Below are 19,794 nucleotides of genomic sequence, written 5' to 3'. Positions count from 1 at the left end.
GAATCTATAGTGAGTGAGTGAGTGAGTGAGTGAGAATCTATAGTGAGTGAGTGAGTGAGTGAGTGAGAATCTATAGTGAGTGAGTGAGTGAGTGAGTGAGAATCTATAGTGAGTGAGTGAGCGAGTGAGTGAGAATCTATAGCGAGTGAGTGAGTGAGTGAGTGAGAATCTATAGTGAGTGAGTGAGTGAGTGAGTGAGAATCTATAGTGAGTGAGTGAGTGAGTGAGTGAGTGAGAATCTATAGCGAGTGAGTGAGTGAGTGAGTGAGAATCTATAGCGTGTGAGTGAGTGAGTGAGTGAGTGAGCGAGTGAGTGAGAATCTATAGTGAGTGAGTGAGTGAGTGAGTGAGAATCTATAGTGAGTGAGTGAGTGAGTGAGTGAGAATCTATAGTGAGTGAGTGAGTGAGTGAGTGAGTGAGTGAGTGAGTGAGAATCTATAGTGAGTGAGTGAGTGAGTGAGTGAGAATCTATAGTGAGTGAGTGAGTGAGTGAGTGAGAATCTATAGCGAGTGAGTGAGTGAGTGAGTGAGAATCTATAGCGAGTGAGTGAGTGAGTGAGTGAGAATCTATAGCGTGTGAGTGAGTGAGTGAGTGAGTGAGCGAGTGAGTGAGAATCTATAGCGTGTGAGTGAGTGAGAATCTATAGTGAGTGAGTGAGTGAGTGGGAATCTATAGTGAGTGAGTGAGTGAGTGAGTGAGAATCTATAGCGTGTGAGTGAGTGAGAATCTATAGTGAGTGAGTGAGTGAGTGGGAATCTATAGCGAGTGAGTGAGTGAGCGAGTGAGAATCTATAGTGAGTGAGTGAGTGAGTGAGTGAGTGAGAATCTATAGTGAGTGAGTGAGTGAGTGAGTGAGTGAGAATCTATAGTGAATGAGTGAGTGAGAATCTATAGCGTGTGAATGAGTGAGTGGGAATCTATAGCGTGTGAGTGAGTGAGTGAGAATCTATAGCGTGTGAATGAGTGAGTGGGAATCTATAGCGTGTGAGTGAGTGAGTGAGAATCTATAGCGTGTGAGTGAGTGAGTGAGAATCTATAGCGTGTGAGCGAGTGAGTGAGAATCTATAGCGAGTGAGTGAGTGAGCGAGTGAGAATCTATAGCGTATCCCTGATTATTCAGTACTAGATGGCGTTCCAGCCTCTCTGAGTTAACTGATACTATAAAGGTCATGTATAAAAAGTAAAAGGAAAGTGTTTCAGAATGATGGAGTGAATCACATGGAGGAGAAGCAGAAATGGCTGTTGGGGGGGGGGGGGGGGGGGGGCATCAGGGAGAATTCTTAGCCCTGCATGTGACTGCGTGTGAGCTCTGAACTCAACACACAAGATCTACACTGACCTGATTTACCTTCCACAGAATATCACGAGCCAACAAAGTTCATCTACTTCCAGCTTTACTGATAAATTACTCTCTCCCTCTCTCCCTCTCTCACTCTCCCTCCCTCTCTCACTCTCTCCCTCCCTCTCTCACTCTCCCTCTCACTCTCACTCTCACTCTCTCTCAGCCGAACACTGAGTTTCATTAAAGAACACTTCACAGTTCAACAGAGATTCAGATCACTCCTGCGCCGTGAAGTCCAGGGAACTGGCCGTGAAGCTTTGAGATGAAGTTGCTAGGAGGGAAAAAGAAGGTGGTCATTAAAACATTCCCAAAGCTTTGAATCCTTCTAGAAGCTCTGTGAAATCCATTATAATAAAGTGGAAAAACATGGCACAACCCAGACACTACCAAGCTGGAGCACACAGGCAAGGAGGACAATCATCAGAGAAGTGTTCGACAGTCCGGCTTCAACACTGATGGGGTTACAGAGCTCGGGGGGAGAGCAGCCAGAAGGAAGCCACTTCTGAGAGCTGCTGGGAAACATCTGGCGCCATCTGGTCTCAAAGCCAAGCTTTTCCTTCATCCTGTGATGAAGCACGGTGGTGGAAGCATCAGGCTCTAGGACTGGTTTTAAGCAGGAGGAACTAGAGAGCTGGTGGCCATCAAGAGCAACATGGACGAAGCCAAACACCAGCAGATTGTCGAGGAGAACCAGTTCCAGTCAGCCATATGTTCCAAAGCCCAGACTTCAGCAGTTTCTGATCATTTGATCCATAATTTCATCCATAAATTCTTCAAATATCCTCAGAATCAGATCTGTGCCATGTACAGATCTAAGGGTTAATCACGTTGCTTAAATATTTGAGATTAAATATTTGGGATTTTATCGCTGGGGAATGTGAAAGGAGGGAAGAATCACGGCGTCGGCGCGTTGCGTGAAGCACCTGATCCGTTTTTTTGCTTTTTTACAGTCAGACTGTACACGCTGTGAGAGCACACAACACAACTGTAACGCTTTGTGATTTCAGATAAAAAGCGATTGGGGGGAAAAAAAGCCTTAAGACGCCAAGGAATGTTCCGGATCTTTAAGCCAAATTAAGCCTTGCTAAAGTTTTCTTTTCTCCTTCAAAAGCCTAAGTAATCCTTCTGGATCTGCCGAGTCATGTGCCGTTACACAGAGTGACATCGGGAGAGGAGAGACGGCCATGTTTCTGCGGTGGAGTGCAAAAGTTTGTGCACCGTCCCCGTCTACTTTCACAGACGTTCCTTCAAGTAGCAAAAATATCCACGTAGGGATAGTGAGCTCAAGGTCAAACGCTCTAATCTAAGCAAGCGCAAATCCGAAAATCACCGTAGCGGGGATCAGAGGCGGAGCTACAGGACAGGCGAGGCGGGTAATTGCTCGGGGCCGTGAGTTTTGAGAAGGTCCCCTGAAGTCTGTCCGTGAAAATGTCAAATCTCAAAGGGCAGAACTCGGAAAGGGCATTTACAACGCTATACCAGGAGCACACTTAAAGTGAGCTTAATCTCGCTAACACGGGGGACTTTCTTCCACAGGTGTATTTTGAACCGCCACGCCTTTTCTACATGAATAGAACTTACCCGTTTTGAAGCCAGAAAAGAACGAGAACGCAAGCCGGATAGGAAAAGAAGGGAGATGAACTGTGGTAAGCGGTGGAGATGATCAAAGAACTGAGGGCAGATGAACCAGTTTAATTCATTAGCACAATCAGGACACAACGCGAGGGTCAAAATCAGAAAACACAGAATGAGAAAATGAAGCGTTGGGAGAAAAAACGGCTTGAGCTCAATGCCGGAAAGACTTTGTGTCGCAAAAAAAACCGACTAATCGAGTTTTAAACACAGAACAGGCGTGCACAGTCAGGTAACAAGACAATGACGGGAGAAAACAATAAGAAGAGGGAAAGAACGTGCAGGACTGTGGTAAGCGCTGGCGATTATCTAATAATAAAACAGTTAAGAATGACCGTACAGTCCCTACAGGGTTTAGCAATTTTGCGATCGTAGAAATGAATCGAGCAAACTCCGCGATATTCAGAGCAGCTCGCCATTCTTCAAAATTGAAGCAGGTTTTCCGCAGATTTGGGCCGAGACGCATCGCGTGACGTCGTCACAGTGAACATCCAGACTCTGGTGTCGAACACGAGTACAGCTAAACGGTCTCATTTACCAGCAGACACCACCGTGAAAGACCACGCAGAACTATTCTTTGCGGGTTTGCAATTTCGCCCGTTCCAGTGGTTTTCAGCACAAAACATTCCACATTTTTTAAAAAGCCACAGCAAAATCAAGCGTTTTTGGCTGCAACAATCACAAAAAAAAACCTCTGCGAAATCCTGTACGGACCGACAGCAGGGCTAAGCCGTGAAATGACGCGGCGCTAGCTCTGCATCACTTCACCCAACAAGCAGCTCAGCTCGCGAGGAGATCCGCTCGGCTCGGAGTGCGTAATGCTAATAATTTAGTTCACGCTCTTAGTAGAAATTGTCTTGATGGAGGAATTCTTTTGAAACATATATACGGTTCTTTTGGTAAACTGTTAGCAGATAGTTATATAAAAGGCGTCTGGGTAACACAATGGAATTAAACAGGAAAATATTTCCAAGGTTTTCTTGCATTTTCCAGTCTGTGGCCCTCAAAACCAAAAAAACATGAACTAGACAATAAAGGCTTGGACTTCACACAAGAAAGAGACAGAAACTAATCTTCACTGAAGTTTTGCTGCAAGTGGAACACTTGAAATTTAAAAGGGGTTCTCCTTGGAACCTTTTCACAAGAAGTTCCTACAGAGGGATGAACTGAAGAAACTTGTAAAATAGATAAATAAACAAACAAACAAACAAATGAACAAATAAAAGAAAATGGAACATCTCTATTATTGCTCACATTTATCCTGATTAATAACGATAAGGCTCATTAATATGCCTGAATATGCTAATTAGAACCGCCCACATCCCATCCCGCTGCCATCCCAAAACACCAGCTAACATCAAGCTAACTGCTAGCAAACTAACGAGTAAATAAGGAAGTAAAACGAAACTGGTACATCAAGAAATTTAACCTCATTAATAACGCAAAGATCTATAAATATGCACGAATATGCAAATTCGAAACGTCCTCACGCCGTCTCAGAAGACATGCTAACCGTCTAGCACGTTAGCCTAAGGCGAAAGACATATTTAGCCTCGGTCAAACCTGGCGAAACAGTGTTACCATGGCAACCACGACTCCGTTAATCAGGAACATTAAGAATCCGAGTGTGTTCGTCGTTGTCTTCTGTTCTGTTTTTTTTCTTCACACCGACTGTGCGGCTGGAAACCGGTCCCGTCATCCTCGAGTAATTTGCATATCGGACCGCGATTGGTTCGGGTCGAAATATTTTGTGACCTCACAAACCGAGCTCACATGTAGCTCCGCCCCCGACTCGGGTTTATACAGAAGTGCATGAGAAAGTCGTTTTTCATTTTAAGCAGCCTGCAAAATGAACGAGTTAATAAACGTTTATATATTTATATTTAAATCAGGAGGCGTTTAAAACGTACTCGCTGCAGTTAATAATGTGTTAAAGTATTTGATTAAGTAAAAATGAACACTCTATGGTCCTGTGAAATCGTTTAACGTCATGTCTAATTCCATCTCTTTTTTTTTTTATTAAAACCTGATCGAATAACTCTGATGAACACAATCTCTCAAATATTTCCACAGTCTTCGGTGCTCCAGGAAGCACAGTCATTAATCCGACCTTCAGCACCGAGGTAATGAGGAGGAATTTCGTTAATCCTACAGAAGAACATCAATGTCAGGAAGGAAATGCGAGTAATATGAAAGACCAGTGTGTAAAATATTTGAATACGCGGTCTTATCAAACATCTCCAGTTTGAAGTGTGTGCCGGATCAGGGTTCTCCAGGACCAGAGTGAGGAGGAACCATGATCCCATCTCCAGCTTCTTTAATTATTGTGTACGTAAGCTTTAACATACTGGTCGGGTCAAATGACCCATGAGGTCATCGCTGTACTCAGCAACGGCCTTTATGCTGAACACAAGATGGAGGAAATGTTAAGCTCCGCCCCTCAAAAACGTTACGGAGCATAGAAACCACGGCACGGACGTCACGGATATTCGTAAACATGCAGAATTTGGGAAAACGGCCGACGGTTATCGGACAGTCAGGCAGGAATTAAGATGTCATTACAGCCCCGATTCCTAAAAAGTTGGGACGCTGTGTAAAACGTCAATAAAAACAGAACGCAAAGATTTGCGAATTTCATAAAGCCGTATGTTGTTTACAATAAAACGTAGAAAACATATCAGATGTTTAAACTGAGGAAACGTACCGTTTTCAGTAAAAAAATAAGGCGATTTTGAATTTGATGGCCGCAACACGTCTCAAAAAAGTTGGGACGAAAGGCGGGAAAAGTAAGTGTTGGTAAAAAGAATCAGCTGGAGGTTGATTGGGAACGGGTCAGTGTGATGATTGGGTATAAAAAGAGGATCTTAGAGAGGCGGAGTCTTTCAGAAGTAAAGATGGGATGGAATCTGGATGGAAGCAGATGTTGCTCTAAAACCTGTATATACCTTTCAGCATTGATGGCGCCAAAAGACGCAGGCTTTTTACCGGAGCACTGATAAAAAGCCAGATGGTCCCTCTCCTCTTTAGTTTAGAGGACGAGGCATCCATGGTTTCCAAAAAGAATATCAGATTTGGGTTCGTCTGACCGCAGTACAGTTTTCCACGTCGCCTCGGTCCATTTTAAATGAGCTTTGGCCCGGAGAAGACGGCGGCGTTTCTGGATCATGTTCACATACGGCTTCTTCTCTGCATGATGGAGCTTTAACCAGCGTCTGTGGACGGCACGGAGATCTGTGTTCACAGACACTGAGTTCTGGAGGTGTTTCTGAGCCCATGCAGTGATTTCCATTACAGAATCAGGCCTGTTTTTAATGCAGTGCCGCCTGAGGACCTGAAGATCACGGGCATGCGATATTGATTTTCACCCTCGTCCCTTACACACAGATTACTCCAGATTCTCGGAGTCTTTTGATGATATGATGTCCTGTAGACGATGACATATTTATAGTCTTCGCAATTTTACGTTGAGGAACATTGTTCTGAAATTGTTCCATAAATCGTAGACGCAGTTTTTCGCAGATTGGTGAACTTCTGCCCATCTTTACTTCTGAAAGACTCCGCCTCTCTAAGATCCTCTTTTTATACCCAGTCATCTCACTGACCCGTTCCCAATCAACCTCCAGCTGATTCTTTTTACCAACACTTACTTTTCCAGCCTTTTTTTATTTTTGCCCCGTGCCAACTTTTTTGGAACTGGGGCTATAAATATTTAAGGAATAAAAGGTACAAGTCCCAGTGAATGAGCCATTACTATAGAAAGCATAGCGTATTAGAACGCAAGGTAAACCTGTGACACACGTAGCTGCTCCGCTGTTAAAGGAGATGAACACCAATCGGTAACATTTCAGTTTAATGTTTGTTTTAAACAGGAATTTATTAACATTATTACATCGGAATGAGACGTCTTATGAACACATGGCACAATAACGTTATTTACAGTTCGTCAGGAAGCCAAACACACACGGACACAGAGGACGAGGAGGAGGACGAGGAGGAGGAGGGCGGAGCAGGGGTCTGGGTAGTGAATACGGCGACCGACGCCCTGAAAACAACCCCTGAATGAGCTCCAGATAACACCGACCAATCAGAGCGAGGACAGCTCGCGCTCGTGTTCAAGGTTATTCGGGGGAAAAGTAAAAAAATTAAAATTAAAAAAACAAACAAAAAAAAACAGAAAAGAAAAGCACTGCACGTTTTTATTCCCCCGAGGGAAATGAAAAGAAAAGGACGAAGAAGCTGCTGCTCGATCGTTTAAACGATACAGCGAGTCCATCAGGGGTCGTCAGCACAGTGCTAGGCTACACGGTCCGAAAAATACAAACACGACGTCTACAATCGATCAAACGATGTCCAGTTTCTCCCCCTCCCTGGCTCCGGCTTCTTTTTTTTTTAAATAAACTAATAAAAAAATTCCAAGTTTTATTTTATCTTCACCAGCTTATAGTGCTTTTAAAGCTAATTGCACATAAAGATTTTAGTTGTGGTAGTACAGATACATGTGTGTGTGTGTGTGTGTGTGTGTGTGTGTTTATGGGAGTTTTAAACACATCTTTAGATTGAGTGTCTTTTCTTTTTTCTTGGCAGCATGTTTGACGACTCTCGACATCAGAGAGTGTGCGTGTGAGAGTGTGCGTGTGAGAGTGTACGTGTGAGAGTGTGCGTGAGAGTGTGCGCGTGTGAGAGTGTGTGAGAGAGAGCATGTCAGTGTGCAGTCAGGTAGTCCTGTGTGGAGTCGGAGGCGAAGGAGTCGGCGTCGTCGTTGTCCGAGTCGTCGGTGGAGTCGTCGGCGGCGGGCTCTCCGCTCAGAGCGATGCGAGCGTAGTCGTCCGTGTCGATGGATTTGCAGAAGTGTATGGCGTACTTCAGTTTCTCCTCCAGCACCAGTTTGCACGAGTAACGAGGCAGCTTGAGCAGGAAGAAGCACGTGTATGACTCCGGCAGGAAGTGGTCTGGAGGGTTGTACTTATCCAACACCTGCGAATTCAGGCAGAGGAGGAAAAAAAAAAAAGTTGATTTAATAATAAATATAACAATAATAATAATAATAAATAACTGCAAGGTGGAAGTTGATTATTTTCCTGTCACAGCACGTCTCCAAGTGTTTTATTCCGCCTATACCACAGCAATTCACCAACAATTACAGCTTGCCAAAGAACGACAATTTCTGTTTTGACAGAACATAGTATAGTTACTATTAAACATCAGTAACATCAGTCATAATGAATATAGCCATCAGTGGCCCAAGCACCACTTCGCAAGTAAGCACAAAAGATCAGTGACTCATTAAGACGATGTATGGACTGAGTTTTTGCAAACACCAAAAAAATTGTACAATATTTACAGAGTTAAATAAAATAAAATAAACATAAAAGGAAGAAATACTGCCTCTAGTGGGCAATTTTCGTAATGATTTAACACGTCTTATCGAGGTTTACGAAACACTCACCTGCACCACGAAGTCTCGTCCGCGGAAATCCGCGATGGTCCGGGGCAGACGTGTTCGTCCCCACACGAACCTGAGGAAGAGCGAGCGCTCCGTGTTGGAGAAGGACTCCATCACCTCCCAGAACCACTGGATGAGGGGCGCGGTTGGCTCCACCCCTTTATACGTAGCTACTGACTTCAGCAGGTGTAGCGGGATGTCAGGACTGCCACATACCTGAAAGACACGGCTCGGTGAGGTGTGCACATCGCTGTCGCTCGCATCATCTACAGCGGCAGGAGGCGGAGCTACTGTGAGCGATATGAAGTGGGAGGGGTTTAGATTCACACGAACACATCTGTGATTTTTTGGTGTGGCGACTAAGACGTGAGCAGCGATGTACGCAATTTCCAATCAAGACTTTTTATTTTGTTTAAACAACCGATTTGTAGTCAAAAGTCCTATACCTAACTACGCTGTTTATGTGGCCATATTGCACTAGCCTGGCATGACTGGTGTAACCATGGTAACCATGCATAACCTAAGGATAGGACTGCCCATATATGACCAGCAAAGAGCAAGTTACTGCTTAGTCCAGGGGGTGGAGCTGGATCTGACCTAACTCCTCCTATAAGCCTTACCCCTAACAGTCTGAAACACACAGATGACTCCGCCCAGGTAGGAGGAGCCGGATCCATTTTGACTCCATCACTACGGACATTCTAGAGCGAGCCGAGCTTTGTGAGATTTTCAGTTAAATATGGGGTGATGTTGTCCCTCATATCTCATAGAATACACAACAATATTTTCTCCAAAAGCGGGTTGTTGTCATGGCGACAAAATGACATGAAAGCAATGGGACAAACCAGGAGTTACTTTGGCACCGGAATCAAAATGATTTCAAGGTTCAACACGACATGGAAATCCACTGAGAGAGAGAGAGAGTGCGAGTGCGAGTGTGTGTGAGAGCTCTCACCATGGTCTCCAGCTCGTATCCGGTGAAGAGAGAGAGGAGAGGAACGGGCACCACCCGGGCCATACCTTCTCTCACTGCAGCCACCTGCTCGTCAAACTCATGCAGCCTGAAAAACACATCACAAGAGCGTAAACTCACCCGTCCTGAAAAGGCTGGAAAGCCTAGCGTACAAGAAAGCACAAAGGAACGTTTGCAATAAATAAATAAATAAATACATTTTTAAAATGAATTCAATACAACAGGGATTTAGGAATTAGGGATAAAGCCGTTTTTTTTATAAACCTCAGAAACGTAAACGTAAGAAACGGACTGCTGCTCTGACTGGGTTCTGTTCCCTCGGGACCTCTCGGCAGTACAATAACTCCAGACCGAGGCGCGTCCTCACCTGTAGTTGATGGCGAGGCGGACGTACTCGGTCCGGTTCTCCAGGTTGATGTGCGAGTGTTTGGAGCTGAGCTGGACCTCCTGACCGCAGGCATTGGGCACGGTGAAGGGCAGAGGAATCGCTTCAAACTCCTCCGCGGAAGCCTCGGTATCTCTGATAAACATCAGGCCAGGGATAAAGTCCTTATCCACCTGGATAACACACACACACACACACACACACACACACACACACACACACACACACACACACACGCGCTTCAATAGGGCAGGCTATAAAAGCATGGCTCCAAAACTGGGTCAAATGCTGACACAGAGGATCGTTTCATTTTCAGCTCATGTCCATGCAAATCATTTTATTTCCTGGATAAGGTCATATAATAATAACAATAAGTTAATGTACTGTATCCCGTGCATGAAACCACACGATCACAAAGGAACTTCTTTATTTATTTAAACTGTGCGAGACGTTTGGACTGTTTATTGATTTACTTTGTAAAACCGTCATGGGTAGTTACAAAGGAGCTAAATAAACTGATCCAATAGAGAAATACACAGGTATGCAGATACACAGACAGACAGACAGATCAATAGGTGTATAGACAGGCAGACAGGGGTAGATCAAGCAATAGGTAAGAAGGACAGACAAAAAGGTAGACAGACAGGTAGATAGAGAGACAGACAGACCAGTACAGATCTATAGGTAGATAGACAGACAGACAAGTAGAGAATAAATAGGTAGACAGACAGACAGATAGGTAGGTAGACAGACAGACAGACAGACGAGTAGATAGATCAATCAATACTATAGGTAAGAAGACAGACAGATAGGTAGATAGACAAATCAATAGATAGAAAGAAAGACAGGAGTAGATAGATCAAACAATAGGTAAGAAAGAGAGACAAAAATGTAGACAGACAGGTAGATAGAGAGACAGACAGACAAGAAGATAGATCAATAGATAGACAGACAGATAGGAAGGTAGACAGACAGACGACTAGATAGACAGACAGATGAGTAGATAGATCAATAGGTAGATAGACAGACAGATAGTTAGGTAGACAGACAGACGGGTAGATAGATCAATAGGTAGATAGACAGACAGATAGGTAGGTAGACAGACAGATAGGTAGGTAGACAGACAGACGGGTAAATAGATAAATAGGTAGATAGACAGACAGATAGGTAGGTAGACAGACAGATGAGTAGCTAGATCAATAGGTAGATAGACAGACAGATAGGTAGGTAGACAGACAGATAGGTAGGTAGACAGACAGGTAGACAGACAGACGAGTAGATAGATCAATAGGTAGGTAGACAGACAGATAGGTAGGTAGACAGACAGATAGGTAGATAGACAGACAGACGGGTAGATAGACAGACAGACGGGTAGATAGATAAATAGGTAGGTAGACAGACAGACAGGTAGGTAGACAGACAGATGAGTAGATAGATCAATAGGTAGATAGACAGACAGATAGGTAGGTAGACAGACAGACGGGTAGATAGATCAAGCAATAGGTAAGAAGACAGACAGACGAGTGGATAAATAGAGCAATCAATACTGTAGGTAAGAAGACAGACACATAGGTAAATAGACAGACAGACAGGAGTAGATAGACAGATCGAGAGATAAGCAGATAGACAGACAGACGAGTAGACAGAGACAGACATTCATTTAAGTGGAATAAAAGAGAAACAGATTAAAATCGTGAGTAATGGTTGAGATGAAGTTTCCTGTAAGGAGGCGTTTACGGAAAATTTATGGAAGGAGTCTCCAGTGCCAGAGCTTCGTAACGGTCAGAGGGAACGCTGTAACTTTGCTTTGAGCTTTCCGACATCTTCAGGACAGAGGAGTTGACGCTTTTTGCGTTTCATGCAATAAAGGTCAAGCTGTGTATTGTCCTTGTTAACTGGAAGAGAGAGCGTACAGAACACGGCGCAGCGAGACGCTGGTGAGGGAACGAGTGTTTGCAGCTGCTGTAACGGAGCACAACAGAAACTAACTTGCTTCACGGAAGCTAAACAGAACTATAAATGGATAAAGTTCTTTAATAAATAAAAACTGCAATCACTGAGAATTTGCTGAGGCATAGGAGGAATAAAACACTCTGGGATCGACTACAGCGGATTATTTCCCAGCATCGGCACACGTCCGAGTGTTTCATTCCTTTACACGTCTGATATTAAACCAGCGTTTTTAAATGTCCAATAACCCCATTAAAAAAACTACACTACTTTTTAAATCAGGTTCAAATTCCCATTCAGACCTGTGTGTGTGTGTGTGTGTGTGTGTGTGTGTGTGTGTGTGTGTGTGTGTGTGTGTAGTCTTGTGCTGAAGACACTTTCTCGTTAAACCTTCTGATAGCTTGAGGCACGAGGCCGTGAACAAAAGCAGCTCTGTGAGTTAAAGGCCATGGTGCACTCAGGAAACACTTCCGTCTACACGTTTCAGCATCTCATGATTATAACGTGGACGCAGGAGTGCTCACACACTCCCCCACACACACACACACACACACACACACACACACACACACAATGATCCACCTTCCTTCGTAAAAAATCAGGGTCTGAGTGATAAAGCATCCTGATACACACTTCAGAGGCAGAAACAAACCTAGGGTCATAAACGTGTCATATACGCATCATAAACGTGTCATATACGTGTCATATCCCATACATGTGTATTTAGACACGGGTATGTTTGAATAAATTGTACAGGGGGAAAAAAAAAGCACTATAAAAACTCACAATATGTTAAAAAGCACTTATAACGCGTTATAACATCCGGCCCAAGTCTGTATTAATACTCCTAAGTAGTCCCAGTCACATTCATAGCACTTTATAAAGCGTGTACAAGTGGCATGACTCCATGTCAGCATACACAGCACGTGATAAATATCTGTTCAGAGGAACACTGCAAACTTTCGTCTCGTGATGCATTATAACACTACGTCAGGCATTATAACCCCACTGCTGGTCATATACTAGTACGATGCATAGCACGTTATAATGTACGGAAGAGTATACTGTATGACTGAATAAGGCCAGGCTACATAAAGTATTTTTTAAATATACGTTATAACACCTGGAGGAAGTCAGTGTCGATGTTCATAAGAAGTTCGTAAAGGAGTCGTACCTCACTGAGATCAGCGATGGTGAGGTTCATGCCGGCGAGCTGCTTCCAGACGGGTTCAGCGAGGTACAGACTGAGAGGACTTCCTGTACGGATCGCTATGCCCAGGAGTACTCCTACACACGCACGCACACACACACACACACACACACACACACACACTCAGACGAACCATTCAAAAGCTACAGAAACCGGACCTGTAGCAGTGTGTGTGTGTGTATGTGTGTGTGTACCTAAGAAGCGGAACATGCTCATGTGGAGCGGACTTTTAGCAGTGGGGTTGAGCAGGAAGCAGTCTCTGTTAGCGCCCGACTCGTCTCGGCCGTTCGGAGTCACGATGAGCAGAGGAGTGAGACCGTTCTGTAGCTCCTCGCACATCTCCGCTATAGACTCACTGTAACCTCCTCCGCAGTCGTCTACAGACTCCCCTACACACACACACACACACACACACACACACACACTGCTGAAATGCTGTACTGATCACCGATTCTCACTGCTACCGTCTCGGGATGTGTTTTTTGCTTTACTACGTGTTTGGGATTTCCCAGAAGAGCAGCAGATCCCATGCAGGAATGGGATTGGACGATCAGGAATGACGTCAACGCATCAGAAGTACATAAAAGGCAAAGCGACTACGACTACGACGACGCGAATCCCGTCAACAGCCGACACATTTCGGATATTCCTGCTTTACGCTAGTTTCACACTTTGACGCTTCTTAGCTCCATGCTAGCTTTAACTCTGTACACAACGGCTTTATGCTAGCTTGGTACTTTGTTGATTCTTAGCTCTGGGTCTGGCTCTTTATAGTTACCTAGAAACTGTGAGCCATGTTTTTTTTCCTCCCGTTTGTGTTTAGGTAGGAAGAAAGCAAACATACTGTGGTTTATTTTTATTTGGAACGGACCCCAGGCGGTAATCGTTTATTATTTTGGCGTTACTCTCCGATACATTTTACAGAACAACAACTCCGGCATGTGGATGCTTCGATTCCGGTGACATCCCGTTACAAACTGGTTTCGGCGTGTATTTACCTACGAACTTGACCTTCCAGACGCGATGAGGCAGCAGCAGGCTGTCTGGGCTGAAGGAGATCATCTTGGCGCACATCTGTCCGAACACGGACTTGGTACCGTCGGGTCCGGCTAGACCTCCTTTACTGCGGGAACGCTTCACCTGAGAGAGAGGACGAGAGCGAGAGACGCTAACGCGGCCGAACATCACAGGTTTGTATTAATAGGTTACGGTTTCTATAGTAACCGCTCATTCACAGGGACTCGTACAGGAGACGCTCCACGTGTATTGAACACGGTGTGCAGTCGCTGGAGTTATCCCTACAGAATTTCTCTTTCTTTCCCTCTTTCGCTCGTGACGTTCTTTCTCCACATCACTCTTTTTCTTTCTTTCTATTTTTTGGTTGTTTGTTTCTTTATTTCCTTCGGCTTTGTTTTTCTTTGATGGTTTCTTTTTTTGGTCTTTCTTTCTCCACATCATTTGTTCAAATAAATTTCTCTTTTTCTTTCCTTCTCTCTTCTTTCCCCTTTCTCTTTCTTTCATTTCTTCCCTCTCTCTCTCTCTCACTTTCCTTTTCTCCTTCTCATTTTCTGTCCTTCTTTCGGTACTTTCGTCCTCCTTTCTTTTTCTTTCTTTCCTTCCTTTTTACTTTCAGTCCTTCCTTCTTTCTTTCCTTCCTTGCTTCCTTCCCTTTTCTCTTTCTTTCTTTCTTTGAGTTGAGAGACTGCAATGCTACATGCTGTTATTCATTCGGATTTTCTAATCGATTTATTTATTCTTTTATATTTATTATTTTTTATTATAGTCTGCTAAAAAAAAAAACAAGTAGCCATCTATATTCTTTTTTTTTTCTTTTTCTTCAAGTCAACACTGCCTTATGCTTGAGAAAACTCCCGCTGCTAAAATCCAAATCTGCCCCGACATCCAGGATTTCTGCCAAGCTGCTTTCTGACACTGTCTCCGGTTAAAGAGCTACACAAATAACAATGAAGTGAACTAAAGTTGAAGGCATGAATAAATAAATACACGCACGCGTACGTGTTTTCAGTTCCGTGCGTGCGAGAGCGCGTACCTGGATTCTGTTGAGCTCTACGACTGGTCCATGCTGTCGGTCTCTCACCATCGTAGCCTGCACAACTTTACGAAACGCAGCCTCCTGCGAACAGAGCGAGATCAACCGCGCACCGGTTACCGAGCAGAATAAAACCGAATAACATCGAACATTAATGCGGTTAACTATTTCAAATAATTCCGATTGCAGATATAGCTGCAAGCAGCGACTGGTGGGTCCAAGCACTGAGGGTGCAGTGACACATTCATGCGAACGTGGTTATGAGGCATCGCTGAACATACATGTGAAGAATGAGCCACGTGATAAGATACGTCACGGCATCAAAAATTCCTCCGCAATTTAGCATCTTGGATATCCTGAACCAATCTGGTTAGAATCTGAGGAACCCTGTAGGAGGAGTATTTAAAATTTTTGATACCCGACATAATATGCACAAAATGCACAATATACAAATGGCTGACTTCCTGTTGGGCGATGTGAACGTGAAATATAAGAAAAATGTCACAGTGGGCGCTATCGAGCTTCTGGGCCACACCCATGTCCAAGCTTTCGCAGAAGTTTTGTGAATTTTCAATAATAATAAGCTACTGGAGATACAATAATGCACTTTACACATCTAGTGCTTGGGCCCTGATTATGTTCAAGTGGTTTATAAGACTCTATATTACAATGAAATATATACGCATTTATTTCAGACTTTGCTAGAGGAGTCTGCTTAAAAGTAACGGCCCCCTCTGTGATTACTGCTTTAATAAACGTATTGTTTAACAAACAGTGTAGGTGTGTGTGTGGTCTCCTGACCTTGCCCTGTGAGATGAGGATGCCCCGGAGAGTGTCGAAGCCCACAGACCCCACGGAGTGTGTGGTCTGACCGAGACGCCCCTCCAGGTCGAACATGGGGATGCAGGGGCAGAAGAGTTCGGAGATGTGGTGCAGCAAGAGCAGCCTGTTCCTCAGGGCCATGATGGGGATCTCCTGCAGGTGGTTATACTCCATGGGGACCTGGGGTCACATGTGTGCATGCGCACACACACACACACACACAGCAACAATTATTAGCTTTAAATGAGTTATACAGTATACACACACACACACACACACACACTTGATTTAGACATACAGATGAACGGCGAAGTCAGATGCAGCATAATATCGAGTACCTGAACAGGAAGTTTGCCGGCGTTAGTGGGTTTGCTGGTGGACCAGGCGAGTGTGTGGGCGGAGCCACAGGCCACCCTGTTGATCTTCTTGCTCTGCAGCGCTCCCACTAGTCTGGGCCTCTGGATGGCGTTGGTGGTCCCGTCTCCCAGCTGACCCTCGTCATTATCACCCCACGTATACACTTCTCCTGAATCACACACACACACACACACACACACACACACACACACACACACACACATACATACATACATACATATATATATATAGACTGGAGCTGTGTTTTTTTTTTTTTTTAATCAAAAACACATACTTGGGGGCGGAGCTAGTGGCACGGTTAAATGCTGATTGGTTACTCACATCAAATCCGCATTCATTGTTATTTGTACGATTGTAATCGTTTCTCGTTTTATTTAAAGTCGTAAAGGATATCCTACCGTCCTCAGTGCAGCAGACGCAATGAAGGGAGCCGGTTGCTATAGCGATAACCTTTTTGCCCTGCAAGCCCTGGACCTGCCGGGGTCTGCGGACGTGATCGTCTGAGCCGTGACCGAGCCTGTGGTAGTCCCCTTTCCCCCTGAAAACACAAACGAACACACAGACGATAAAATAATCCACTGTTGTAACGTGTGTGTGTGTGTGTGTGTGTGTGTGTGTGTGTGTGTGTGTGTTTACCATGTGTAGACAGCTCCAGATTTGGTCAGCGCGACAGAGAACTGAGAACCGCACTCCACTTTTACTACACCCAATCCTGTCAGAGAGTCAATCTACAGAGAGACAAAGGTATGAGGATGTGAGTGAGTATAATACAGGTGTGTGTGTGTGTGTGTGTGTGTGTATACGAGTAGTCATAAAAGTGTTGCTCCTTGCCTTCATGGGAACTTTACAGCCGTCGCTGCCTCCTCGTCCCAGCTTGCCGTAATCGCCGTCGCCCCACGACCACACCATGTCATCATCCGTCAAACACAGAGTCTGAGCATCGCCGCTGCCGCACGCCACGTCGATCACCCTGTGTCCCTGCAGAGCGTCCACCTGCTCTCACACACACACACACACACACGTGTTCATTTACATTCCATACATAAACATTGAGAATGAACGGATAATGCTTCCTAAACAAATACAGATACGAACTACAGGTAAAGTATTTTGGATTTGTTTTGTTTAAAATTTAATCCTAACCACAACTCAAAAGCACATCTGCACACACTGACCAGTTTGGGTTTGAGCTGGTCCTCGCTGTCTCCGTGCCCCAGGCGGCCGTAGCGTCCCTTTCCCCAGGTGTAGAGTTCTCCGCTGGCTGTGATACAGGCGCTGTGAGCTCCTCCAGCAGCGATATCCACCACCTCCACCCCCCTCAGAGACTCGATCACCCGCGGACGGTCACACGGGCTGAGGCGGGGGAAATGTTTAAAAAAAAAAATAAGAATAACACAACCGGTCTCAAATAAACCAACTCGGATTCAAAGAATAAATAAAAGCGCCCTGTAACTAGACAGATATATAGAAATGCCTCAAATAAATAAGCAAACAAACCCTGTCTCTACACAAGCAGTCGGTCTTAATAAATAATTAAAAACAGAATAATAAATAAATAAATAAATAAATAAGCCCTGTCTCAATTAAACAAACCCAGAATAATAATAACCCAAATAAACAGTTCAAAAAATGAATTATTTACATTTTAAAAATGAAATAAAAATAAATAAATACTGTGCCTTGTCTACAAACACCACAAGTACCCCATCCCAATAAACAAATAAACAAACAAACAAATAAATAAGCCCTGCCTGAATGATGAAATCAATCCATTTATGCACCCGGTCTCAATATAGATAGATAAACAAATAAACAATTAGCTAAAAACAAACAAACAAATAAACAAAACCCTGTCAGAAAAATATAAACGAACCTGTCTTAATTGATTAATATACCTGTTTAAACAACAAATAAATAAATAAATGACCCGTCTCCTCACTATGAGCTGTAAATATGGTGACACCTGCTGGCAGATTTGAGAACTTCAAGACCAAATCAATCCTATGACTCCTTAACATGATGACAATCCAAAAGTTTTCCTCCGCTTACCCCCTACACACACACACACACACACACACACACACACACACACCTTCTGTTTCCATGGCCGAGTTTTCCGTCCTCGGCCTCTCCCCAGGAGTACACCTCTCCCTCGGCGGACAGGGCCAGGCAGTGTTTCCCCCCGGAGTTCACCGCCACCTTCCTGATAAATACGTGCTGGATGGACTCCAGTAGAGTCGGAGTGGACACTGACTCGGTGCCGCCGATCCCGAGTCGCCCTCCGGCTCCGTAGCCTGTAGCGTAGAGCTGGAAGACGACAGAAGCAGATCAGACTCAAAACATCAGACCTGATTCACTTGGACTCGGCGTATACGTTTCCTCAGGCTCACCTTTCCATCAGCCGTGACGGCGAACAGCGTCTGCTCTCCGCCAATCAGCTGAACGGGCCGCAGGGTGGCGAGGGCCTCCGTCGGTGTGGGGACTTTGACCTTCGCCCCTTCAATGCCGCCGAGTTGTCCGCGATGGTTGTGACCCCAGCCGTAGATGGTGCCGCTGCCGCCCGCCGACAGAGTCCAGTCGTCCGGACGCCTGAAGAGGAGCAGCATTAAAAAAATGTTTAAAACAGGCGGAGTCCAGAGATCCCGACAACGGCCATCCGAGGCTGGGAGTCAGGAGAGCAACACCGGCCATGCCGTCTGTCTGGGAGGGGCATACTCTCTCTCTTCCTTGTCAATCACAGCAACACTAGCCAATCACGTGCATCTGTGAGAGGAAGCGTGCGGAAGCAGGTGCTTGGTGGACATTTTGTGATTGGGCAGAGTTAACTAGTGGGAGGGAATTGGCCAAGAATAAATTGGGGAGAAAATGGGAGGGGAAAAAATTCAAAAATAGATCATTAATACATTTACATTACATATTTACATTTACATATTACATTTTTTTTTTTTAATGTAAAAAAACAGCTCTGGGTGATGCGACTGATTATTTTGATGCGACTGGTGGTGCATGGTGGTGGTAGCGTCATGCTCAGAGTTACCCTCAGGCTCTTGGGTGCGTCTCGGACTCATTCCCTCTTTACCAGGTCACTGGTTTTTTATTTTTATTTTCCCCCAGGACTGCATCCTCTAGGCAGGATTGCAGTTGTGCCGTTTTATTTATTTATTAATAGATTTATTTTTTCCGTACCTGTTCATCCACTGCACCAGCTGTTCATCGTGTTCTCTCTTGAACAGCTCGTGGCTCTCGTGAAGCACGTTCATGTTCTCGTGGTCTGCCATCAGCTCACGGATTTTCTTCGCGACCTTCATTTCGTACCAAAAAAATTGATAAATTTTTAGAAAAGTTCAATTATTAACAATGCGACGGGATGAAAGATGTCACCAAAAGGGGTGGAGCTCAAACCTCATCCAGGAACAGGCGTGGCAGGGGCGTTCGCTTATCCAGAGCCACGGCCACTCGAGAGGCGGTGCAGTAGCGACGAAACCACGCCCACTTATGGGTCTCGGCGCAGCAGGGTAGCGTGTCCAACTCCAGATCACACGCAAGAGCCACCAAGACCTGAAACACATCATCGTGTGTAACTCATAAAATATTATCACCTCACACA

The 19,794-nt window shown here is 44.7% G+C and overlaps 1 protein-coding gene across 5 annotated transcripts in view; it reads right to left on the bottom strand.

Annotated features, from left to right (window-relative positions):
* Positions 1-6,809: 6,809 nt before the first annotated feature.
* The window catches only part of herc2 (HECT and RLD domain containing E3 ubiquitin protein ligase 2), a 60,971-nt gene continuing 47,986 nt past the window's right edge, over positions 6,810-19,794 (bottom strand). For all 5 annotated transcript variants that reach the window (XM_053683469.1, XM_053683470.1, XM_053683473.1 and 2 more), the window contains exons 77-94: positions 19,590-19,745; positions 19,374-19,489; positions 18,578-18,776; positions 18,280-18,494; positions 17,363-17,540; positions 17,019-17,180; positions 16,824-16,915; positions 16,586-16,725; positions 16,148-16,335; positions 15,789-15,989; positions 14,988-15,071; positions 13,936-14,077; positions 13,132-13,326; positions 12,902-13,014; positions 9,760-9,950; positions 9,375-9,480; positions 8,423-8,635; positions 6,810-7,950 (exon numbers count right to left, since the gene is read on the bottom strand). In XM_053683469.1, coding sequence (XP_053539444.1) covers positions 7,678-7,950; positions 8,423-8,635; positions 9,375-9,480; positions 9,760-9,950; positions 12,902-13,014; positions 13,132-13,326; positions 13,936-14,077; positions 14,988-15,071; positions 15,789-15,989; positions 16,148-16,335; positions 16,586-16,725; positions 16,824-16,915; positions 17,019-17,180; positions 17,363-17,540; positions 18,280-18,494; positions 18,578-18,776; positions 19,374-19,489; positions 19,590-19,745 — 2,964 coding nt within the window. In that variant the 3' untranslated portion in view covers positions 6,810-7,677. The remainder of the gene's footprint in view (positions 7,951-8,422; positions 8,636-9,374; positions 9,481-9,759; positions 9,951-12,901; positions 13,015-13,131; positions 13,327-13,935; positions 14,078-14,987; positions 15,072-15,788; positions 15,990-16,147; positions 16,336-16,585; positions 16,726-16,823; positions 16,916-17,018; positions 17,181-17,362; positions 17,541-18,279; positions 18,495-18,577; positions 18,777-19,373; positions 19,490-19,589; positions 19,746-19,794) is intronic.

The sequence above is a fragment of the Ictalurus punctatus genome, chromosome 11, assembly GCF_001660625.3.
Source record: "Ictalurus punctatus breed USDA103 chromosome 11, Coco_2.0, whole genome shotgun sequence".
Taxonomy (NCBI): Eukaryota; Metazoa; Chordata; class Actinopteri; order Siluriformes; family Ictaluridae; genus Ictalurus; species Ictalurus punctatus.
Note: the sequence above shows the minus strand (reverse complement) of the source record. Positions and strands in the feature narration are given on the sequence as shown.